This window comes from Dufourea novaeangliae, unplaced genomic scaffold (assembly GCF_001272555.1).
Source record: "Dufourea novaeangliae isolate 0120121106 unplaced genomic scaffold, ASM127255v1 scaffold205, whole genome shotgun sequence".
Lineage (NCBI taxonomy): Eukaryota > Metazoa > Arthropoda > Insecta > Hymenoptera > Halictidae > Dufourea > Dufourea novaeangliae.
In genome coordinates, this window is record NW_015374106.1 from 1,393,207 (window position 1) to 1,404,460 (window position 11,254).

Below are 11,254 nucleotides of genomic sequence, written 5' to 3' on the forward strand. Positions count from 1 at the left end.
GTCGTTAGATAAAAAAGAAATTATGTTTCATGTACGGAAGGTTAGAACTGTTAAAATGTAACGATTTTCAAAAGAAAAAATAAGGATCGTCAAAAGTGCATATAATATTGCCTACCCACTGATTCAAATCGTTCTTAATTTATATTTTCTTATAATTTTATTATTATAAGGTAGTTGATGTTTGTATGGTATTACCGTAAAATGATACCATTATATTTATATAGTACTTGATATTTTTGTATCTAATTAGTCGTCAGATAAAAAAGAAATTGTTTGTGTTTCATGTATGGCAGGTTAAAACTGTTAAAATTGAAAGATTTTCAATGGCGATTGGCAAGAAACAAGACAATCAAAAGTCAAGATTGCGGAAAAGTGTATATAACGTTACCTACCTGATAAATATTGATTAATTCATCCATTTATGAGCTTTTAAAATTATATATGCATGTGTGTTTATTATTTTTAACCGTATAAATATTTTGGAGACTTTTTGCCAAATTTCTTTTAATAGAATTATGTTTAAAAGGTGCCTGTATTGCAAAAAGAAAGAAATATAACTTCAAAAGATTTGCATTATTACGTATTACTTTTTGAGACAATTACGTTTATATGCTGGGCACAGAAATTTCAGCTCTGTAGCTTCGCCAATTCCGTGTTCCCATTATAGATACATATATCAAATACTACACTGAAAGGTAGGCGAAATTGAGTGCACGTTTGCCAAGACGGAAAAAAACTGTTTCCGTTAACAAAAACGTTGAACCGATTAAATTTGCTGAAGCATGTCATTAATTAGATGCTCCCAGAAAATATTCATGCATTCGTAGAACTTTTAGACTTGCCTTTACCCAATGCGACATAAAATTGTCGCGGTTCAATAAATTTTTTCCGCTATTAAAATTCACTGAAATATTTCTCATTTGCTATACGTTGCTCACATGACGTTACAGCCATAGTATGTCTTTTTATACATGCTTGACCACTAATTTCGTTCATTACCATCAGATTTTAACACTTTCTTCATCGAGATCAGACTGATGACGATATTACATGCTAAACGATATTAGATGCAGTTACCCTATATGACTGTTTATAATAATATAAAAGTTGTTAAGATCTTCACTTTATTTAGAATTCAACAGAGTTCTTAATAGAGTGAAGAAATTTCTGTTACATTCCAAGTTTTGTAAATTGGGTCAAAAAGATCTGTATTTGCATAAACATCCGCAGCCTTTGGAGTGCTCTAATTAGAATTAGGGTATCGAGGTGCTGATCGGCACAGAAAAAAAATATTGAAGATTATAAATGTAATGTAGAAGGTGAAAAGATTTAAAGAGACGCGAACAACAGGTTGAAGACCCGGAGTACAACTGCTCTAATTTCGGTTAAGCGTATGTTTTTCAGTATTTATTATTCCTTAAAGCATAGTTCTTCTGGCATATTTTCTTCTTATATTTACTCTGAACTTTTGTTGAAATCAAGAAGAAATACAGAGAAACTGAGAAATAATTGTTCTATGAAACAAAGAAGTAATTATCTAGATTTACTCAATATTATAAGATCTTCATTTTTCGATTGTTTTTTCAAAAGCAATTTTAAATAAATTCTGTAGTAGCCCCTATATAACACCGTGGTTAGGTTTCAAAAACTAAAAAAATTATACTATTCTACACAATTCTTTAACCGTATTAGGTCGAAACTATATGTATTGCAGGAATACCATGTTATTCGGGGGTTTCCCCAATTCTCCAACCGCATTATGGGAATTCCGTGCTGTACAAGGGTTGTCTGTATTCAAAGAAATCGTAAAAGAACGCATAAAATTAAAATAAAAATGATCGAAAATTACCACATTATACATAAAGCAAAAATACGAACGAAATGATTGGAACATCTACGATTAAGAATTCCGGAGAAATTCTAGCTTAAGTGGGGACAATAGAAGTACTTCCGTCGCATGATCTCCTACGAGGCTTGACGTTTGCGAGACCGATAAAATTTATTACTATTTTCAATTCAATAATCACACAATGGCTTATAATAACATCAAATCTCAACATATAATTAACCCTATAACGCTTGAATTTGTATTTTAAAAGAAAAACTTTTTTATTCTTTATTTCCATATTTATAAGCATATAAATTCTAAAACACATCTAGAAATGTCAGGTTTACTTTTTTTGATATGTTACGAAATCGTCACGTTCGTCTTTAGATTAACACCTCAAACAGTCTACTTTCTGAATTAACCCTTTAAAATCAAACGTTACGAAAACGTCATACTTGGAGTTATATGGTTAAACGAAGTATGCAATGTATAATGAACTGTTGAATAATAACCTCAAGATTAACTTTAACCTTAAACAGTCTTATCGAAGTATTGCATATTCGAACACATTTCCAATCGATTGAATTATTCAGTGATACACAGTAATTTCCAAGTTTGTTCGCGGAAGGCTATTATTTCTGTATCATCAACTTACGTACAAAAAATTCGAATTTTATTTTAAAATTAGGAAAACTTTATCACAAACGGTCGATAAACGTATAGATAATAAGAATATATAAATAGGAATTACATCAAAATTTGTACACTTAATTGTTATTTCAGGAATACATATGTAAACGTATTTGTGAATCACTTATCTATCACCTTATTTAATCCTATCCTTGCAATAGATTCAAACGTAAACCGTATGCAGCAAACGGCAGATATCTAAAGCCAGGGATCCACCGACAAGTTAAGCTAAGCTATGGTATGCTATGCTATGCTATGCTATGTTTAAAAGTCTTTGCATCAATGCATGTATACGGAAGCACTTCTACAGCATACATACATACCTACAGCTTAGCTTAGCTTAGCTTTCCAGGTGGATTCCCGGCTTAACTGTGATCGACGCTACGAATAGGAAAACTTTTCGTCAGTGACAACAATTGCAGAAAATTTCAAGCTACACAGTGACTACAGTTACAATAGTATGGTCTTGCACCAGTATCAGTTGTTGTTAAGAACACATCACCGACATTCGTTGGCGATTGATATCGATTGAACACCTATAGGTATCAACAGCATACTTTGACGAAATTTTGAAACGCCAATAGGCGCCAATAGCAGAGAAAGGGTTAACAGTGGTAAAAATTGAGACCATTAATTTTTGCTATAATATATATATCTAGATAAACAAAATTAAAAATACTTTGAAGTTAGTAACAACTTCAAGAGAAAATGAAGGGTCTCGAAGCCACTTTTTCCATCGGGTTTGTAAATCCACCGCGGTTCAATTTTAAATCCAGTGGGAACGCGATTGCAAGGATCAGATCTAATGTTTCAATAGCGGCGCGCGTTTGCGAAAGAAGAAATTATACCGTTTCGCAGTCGTCGTGGGTAAAATGAAAGTCGATATTTCATTATTGAAGTCTCAACCAACGCGATGAAACGGTAGAAGACACTTGCTGCGTGTTTCTGGGACGAGGACTTAAAAGGAGAGCGTGGTCGTCCTAAACTCGTAGGAGTACTACTGTCGTTTACGTATCAATAAACTTTCCAAGTCCCGGTTCAGAATTTTCGAGCTACAATTCTCGTCTTTCTCGTTTTATAAAATTATTCGTCAGAAAATTGTTCGACGAAAATACTTTATATTTGCACAGAAACATACTGCCATCGTTTACGTATCGATAAAGTGTAATATAAAGAATGCGAATCTTGATTTACCATTTACGAAACACCGTTATGGCTTTTTTTTTTAAATTAATTTATGAAAAATGAAATTCATAACACGTTCAAAAATATCTTACTATGAACAGTAAGTTTCGTAAGTTTTCACTCCAAATTTCAAACAGAATTGTTTTTATTATTCACCAAATTTTTGTTGTTAATTGGTTTTGCGAATTTTTATTCAGTGTATTAGATTTTTGATTTCTTATCTCTTATAGAAATTTCTTAACTGCAAATCCCATTGTGAGAACACACCTATAATCGCGCGTCATTTTCTGTTCTAGAATTCAGCTTAATCGGTCGCTAGTTTTACAATAAATAAAACACGTAATACACACCTACGGAAATAACATTTACATAGTGATTCGTTCTTCCTTCCGTTAGCGGAACTACATTTTTCAAGGAACGTTTAAGGAGACGCATGAGTCAAAGAAGCCAGTGACTTCGAATAACGATGAGTCAGACTTATCGAATCGTTCGATACACGGATTTCTGGAATTATGTGGGTCAATGCTTACTAGTTACAAAAATTCGTGATAATACTCATTCATATCAACAATAAAATGTCCTAAATGACGAACGTTAAATCACTAAAAATCGGAGGAAAATTTTTAGAAAGGATTTATAATAATAGGTACCGATATATTTCTCCAATTTAAAGATCATTCTGCATATTAGTAACGTATACTAATATTAATATATTGGTGTAATTATAAATTATTGATGTGAATTTACTTTCACCTCTCAAATGAAAAACTATACGACTAACAATATGAAAATTCAATTTTTGTAAATTAACAAAATTAATGAAACACGAATATAAAAATATCTTCTATAATTATATTTTCTCAAAAGTTCACGACTTTAAAGCATAATTTGCAGTGGTTTTTGAAGAACGTTCATGGCTGCAGGCCAAAATATCAGTATTAGCCTCCGTCGGCAAAGTATTAATTTATCAGACATTTATTAGAATGAACGTAATAAAATTCTTAAAACATTCAATATCAGCTGTGACACGAGAAGGAATTGTAATTACAATTCAGAAGCAGAAACTTATGTAGGATCGAATGTGGATCGACTTTAAATGATTTTCTTAAATTAATTTTCGTGAAATCATGAGACAATGTTTCATATAGTTACTTCTGCACTTACGATTTAAAGGTACGGTATATACTGACTGCACGCCTAAATATCCAAAAGATAAACATAATACTCATCTTCTCGTCAAAAAGAACCACTTAAAAGCTTAAAATCAACTACAAACACAACAACTTTCCTCCGGATATCTATAGATACACTAATACCCCAGTCACAAATGACTCACACCCTCACCAAACCTTTTATAAACAAAATCCTTATTTATCACAATAGATCACTGCTTAATAGGATACTGTTTTTAACTCTGCGTTATATCACTTCCTGCTATGTCGCTGACCTGTGCACAGCGTAAATATATGCCCCTAACTTCTATTCCATTTAGTAATTTTATTCGTATATACTATTCTATATAATACTATTTTTCAATTAATATGTGGAATAATAGGAAAAATAGTTACTAATTGAAACGTGAAAAAAAGCCTAAAACTGATCAGAAACAATAGCTTGCTATATCCCTTGAAGACCGCATCAGAGGGTCAACTGTCACGTGGAAAGAAAAAATTTCTTTTCACTATCCCAACATATTGTTTCCTGGCAATTTCGTGCAGAAATATCTGTCATCGGCTACTTTCCATACGTTTGTGTTAAACCCTCTCACAGTCTATAAAACCGTTTAGTTTAACAAAGATTTGAAGAGTACTATCGAACCTTTAGATGTACGAAGAAATAATCCACTATGTATTTCTTTTTTAAAAAGTGGTCATTCAGTTTAAATTCCGAACATTTTCCCGCCGGTTTCTTTTTTAAAAGTGACAATGACTGTTGAAGAACTAGGGGCAAAAATTGCTGAAACGGCAATAGCTCTTGCTTTCCAAGAAAATAAATACTCAATTAAACAAAACGATGGGATTATTTACTGGTATACCTAATATAACGAATCAAACAATTTCAATCTCGATGATGCCTCGTCTAAATAAGAGTTTCGCTGTTGTCCATAATTTCAGTACACTGTGAAATGCTTGACCCAAACGAACTTATTACCGACCAATATTGGAGCACCAGAAAACGATCTAATAAGCCTCCAGTCACCAACATGCTAATAAATTGCTAAACCACTATTTAAAAAAAAAGGTACTCACCAGCCTCGACCGTGTCTGTCCCGGTACACCGACACCGCGAACCCAAACATGGACCTGGTCTCGTTCCGGTAAACAGCATAATGTTTCGTCTCCACGTTAAACGCGTCCGAGCACCAGGGTGGCGAACCAACGAAGATCAGGCCGATAAGGCCTGCGAAAACGTTCGCGAACCACATTATCGTTTGCACCTCTTGTCACTGATCCGCACGTGCAGTCACTTTCACACGCAGGGGTTTCGATCGAACTGTCGTACACGATCGCGAATAGGGGAATGAAGACGACACGAGGGGGTACCCAAGCCACACGATTTATCGTTCGAATGGTCGACGATCGATGGTCAGGATGCCGGTAACAGTTGCACCGTGGACGACATGTGGCTTTACACGAGGCCCTCGAGACACTAAAGGCCGAATAAGACACCACCGTAAATATGACGGGACCACCGAACCACGAGTGTACGTGTGTACGGGGGCACAGAGTCGGAGACGTCTGCTTGACGGACGGTCGCGGATAGACTGAGTAGAAGTCCGTTCTTTCAGTTACTCTTCACTCTCTTGACTCACGAGGGCTGCGACTCCCACCCACTGCACACGGTTCTGATGTTGCGCTCCGCTCCGCCACCGGCTCTTGTGCTTGCGTGCCCACAACTTCAATACGACTCGCCTCCGTCCGACCATTCCGCCGGTTTTTGCACGATTTCTTGGGTGTTTATCTGTACCGACCACCTATGTCATCTTACCCCGTGAGGAATGCTGAAAGGGTGTCAATGTGTTCCACGGCTGTCACGCGTTTTCCAACCCCCGGATTGACCCTTGTTTTTTGTCCTTGTTAGGGTACTGGGAATTCAATTTTACGGTATAGAAGCTATGATAGAGTACGGGATCAACGAAATTTAATGAACATTTCATCTTTCGTTCGAACCCTCTAATTTAGAAGGTAGATTTTTTTTGTGAACTGTTGTATGCAAATTTGAACGTATACAAATATACGTTGTTTAGTTGGCTATTGTCATTGAATGCTTGATATGAACTTCATGAAGCGAACACTTTAATGAAATTCAATATGGCATGCATTTTAATTGTATTATGATAAAAACATTAATCGAGAAAATTATTTTCTATTTTTGCAAATTGTTTTGTAGAAATTAAAATTTGCACAAATATCTGCAATAAGCAACTGAATGAAATTTGATTTGAATAATTGTAATTTTTTGTATTTTTATTTATATACTTTTATTAACTACTATTACGTTTTCTTTTTGGTGTTTAGTTACTCTTAGAAGGGGAACTTATATATGATATTACTGAGGTTAACTATATTGATATTGTTATTAAAAATTACATTTTCCTTTCTTTAATAACGAAAAAAGGAAGTTTAATTGCTAATTAAAGAATGCTAATTTATAGTAAATACTGACTGTATTTACACATTATGCACTATCTATGTTAACTCTCGAATTGCGAACTTTCATTGTAATGCTTTCTTAACAATTTACGCAATCAGTTGATTTTTATAAAAAAGCATTTTCAAAACTCCTTATCTTTATTTTTTATGTTTATATATTTATTTTGAGTGCAATATTAATGTTTGTATGCACTATTGCAAAATATGTATAATTATTTAAATCGAATTTAGCCGTTATTTGAGTGCACGTACAGCGCAGCTTGGATTATTTCGTAAATAAAACCACCGACAAGGTATAGAATAGACCTATCATCCAATGCTTTTTCCTGTCCCACGTTCGCAGGGCTACGTAGCCCTGTTACCATTTTAGTGTCAATACCCGACGTTACCGATAAAGCACGAATTCTGAATATTATTAGCACAAATGAAGTATTATATATTCCATTTATATTGCGTGTATCTACAGTAGACATTCGTTTCCCGCGCCACCGTTATCTGAACAGAAGCCACGCCCCTTGCTCACACGTATTTCTCGCGCACGTGCGCGTACCCTACTCTGTCGCCCAGCTCACCCAGGCCGGACACATACGGTGTCGCGTTTAACTCGCATATCTCATCACGGAAAGCGCAATGTATGTAATATTGTTTTAATAATGTTTTTATTGGTGCAATCAATATTGGTGGCAATTTGATTGCTCCTTGTCTCGGGGATCACGCGTAATGGGTGAAAGATGCTAACCAAGCTAGACATTTGCCACTAAAATATGTCACGAATTATTACCTTTTTCACATAATACCTTAATACTTTATTAGGCAGAATGTTTGGAAGAATCGATTTATGTAATAAGAGTAGTTTATTCCATAATATTTCAATATCATTAATAAACATAACATAATTAACTTTGAAAACTTAGAAGATACTCCACCTACGAAAAACTAGTTACTGCTAGGTAATAGCCCTCTTTATACTGAACAATTTCTGTGAATAAACTTTTCTGATATCTCTAAAAATAACGGAGATAATTAAGGTAACCGTAAAGTGCACATATCCGGCCCACCCTATATATAGCTGTGTCGCACGACTGAACGACCGAGTGGTGGGGAAAGCGCTCGGGTAACTGGTGTTCGATTCCTGTACGGTTCCTGGACTTCTGGTCCTCTACAGCCCCGACCAGTGCGGGAAACAAATGTCTATTGTACTGTAAATGTATCGTTAATGGACATTTTACTAATGTTACTTTTTACATGTTATTGTTTTATTTGTTTTTATATCTTGCCTTACATTTGGATATTTGTATCAGATAAATTCAGAATAGATGTAGTTTCATAAATAGTTTATCAAATCTACATGTGGGAGAATATACACCGCTTTTATTAACGTTTGCATATTTATAATTTATATGGGAATATGAATAGTTTTACTGCCTATTGTAAGAAATTTTATTTATTGCGAGTAATTAAATAATGAACGTATGTTAATATTCAGCTACGTGTCTCTCAAATTAAGTGAAATACATAAGTTTTATTTAGATGTCGTATCGGATGATTTCGTTCAATTTTTCAAAACATTAAGATACCTATCTCGGAAACGGTTCAAGATTAGAAACTAAAATTTTACACAATTTAGTTTCTTGTGGTTGTCAACAAATGCTGCAAATTTGAAAAAAATTGGTCATTAATATCGCAGTTCTGTGCGTTTCGACGTGGAATGGCTCATTAAGACCCGTTTTCAGGATGCTACAAATATATGCAATATACATACATATATCATAGAATTATTAGTAATAAAATAAAAATAAAACTCCGAAGTGTTCCATTCCGATTTCACCGAGCTTGTACAGGTTCGGGGTTGGATTTGTCGAAATTTGTATTCGCGTACAAAAAACTAATTACTTTTAATATGCCATTACGAACACGTATATCTATTCATTGTTCCATAAATTTAAACAAACAATATATTTTTTAATTTACAATGACAAATATATTCATTATATATGAAAATCTATTATTTGTTATTTTGCATTATAATTCACCGTTCTCATAACGTAGAGAGCAGCAGAAAATCCCTGACTTTTTACACGATCACATAAGATGATAGGTCTATCCTACACCTCATCGGTGATGATAGATCTATTCTATACCTCGTCGGTGCTATTATATATGTATATGTATATTAAGAAACATGTAGTATTTAGTTTTATTTGTAGTCATAAGGACGATTTGATTAATTATATAGTAGATTATATTTTGACATACATTATTAAGAATTATTGTAATTATTTAAATAAGATAATTATAGGTAAGTATATTCGGCGTAAGGCGAGAACATGTAAGCTAATAAGACAAGCGATGTCTATTAGCGCAAAAAGAAAAAAATATAATCGGTTAAATAATTTGTAATATTGTGAATAAATTATATTCTATATGTATAAATATTCGACTGTACATTTTTATTGTCCAAATATACAATACTATACTAATAAATAAGGGATGCATTTAATACAAATTTGGAACGTCCGCCATTGGTCATATAGTAAACCTACATCTCGGTAGAGGATGCTAATGTCGTGTTAACAAAATAATGTATTGAGTGAAACACCCTGGGACATCGAAACCCCGGGCGTTAGCACTCTTATTTCTGCTCATTTCCTCTCTAGTAACACTGGCAGCGTTCAGAAGACACAACGGGTGCGTTCAGGAGACACAACCGTTGCGCAACCGTTGAGTGATTTCACTAGATTTGCCTCTGAACGCTACCGCTCACTTTCCAACTACTCAACATGTTTAGTGATCGATCACCATGTTTTGTAGCGCAAATAAAATACACTATCTTTGCTCAACGTGTTGTGATTCAAAATGGCGGAACCCAGTGGATCCAATTTTATTTATTAATATCCATAATGTAATAAATATTATTTTTATTTTATAATGTAATATCCAATAATGTAGATTATGTATTTTATTTTATTTTTTCCATTTTAAAACTATCACGAAATTAAAATATTTATACTTACTTCAAAACGTATGTGCGACTTTCGAAAATGTTCCTCAAATAAATTATTGGAATTATTACTTCTAAATCATTATCTATTGGTTGTTTCAAGTTATCAACTAACATTTTGATTACATTGAAATCTAATCCGGATTCAAAACCAATTAGTAGAGCTACATCGGCTGCATCCATAATTTTTAATGTAATATTTTGTAAACAATAACAGTCAGCACTGCCATGATGGTACCACCGACGAGGTTATGTTCTGAAATACCGATAGTGTAAAAAGTCAGGGATTTTCTGCTGCCCTCTACGTTATGAGAACGGTGAATTTGTGAACTACATTAAATCCATTTGAGCTCAACTAGTCTAACTTCTACAGTGTTGTCAAGTCTAAAGTACAATGTTGTCAGATCATGAGTGTTCGGTACGTCGGAAAATCATCGAAGGGACCATGGTCGTGAACGGATTCTCTTCCGTCCGTTCACTGTAAAGTAGACGTATTAGAAAGGAGTCATGGGTTCGAATCCCGACGGACCTATATTAGTTTTTCTTCGCGTACAAAAAAGTTATTGCGTTTAATATTGTTTTTATGGATATGTATATGTATTATTATGTACATTTGAGTAAATTACTTTATTATTCCATTGTTATTACAACAGTTTAACAGTGATAACGAACGCATGCATATTTTCAAATATCGGACTAATAGTATCTTTTTATTCTATATTATTACATATAAGTGAGTAATACGTATCAAAAACGTAATCGAAACACAGATTCTTATTACACCACAAACATCGCATAAAAGATATTTCCTTATATTGACATTTGTAATAATTTTGGATGTTGCAAGGAAATCAATATTATTGACATTATGGAACATATAACGAAATATCACTGTAA

At 33.8% G+C, this 11,254-nt stretch overlaps 1 protein-coding gene across 1 annotated transcript in view; it reads right to left on the reverse strand.

Annotated features, from left to right (window-relative positions):
* Nucleotides 1-6,128, reverse strand: part of LOC107190848 (integrin alpha-PS2-like) — a 173,172-nt gene extending 167,044 nt beyond the window's left edge. The window contains 1 exon segment of the mRNA XM_015579733.1: nucleotides 5,953-6,128. Within this exon segment, the coding sequence (XP_015435219.1) occupies nucleotides 5,953-6,128 (176 nt within the window).
* Between the last annotated feature and the right edge of the window lie 5,126 nt (nucleotides 6,129-11,254).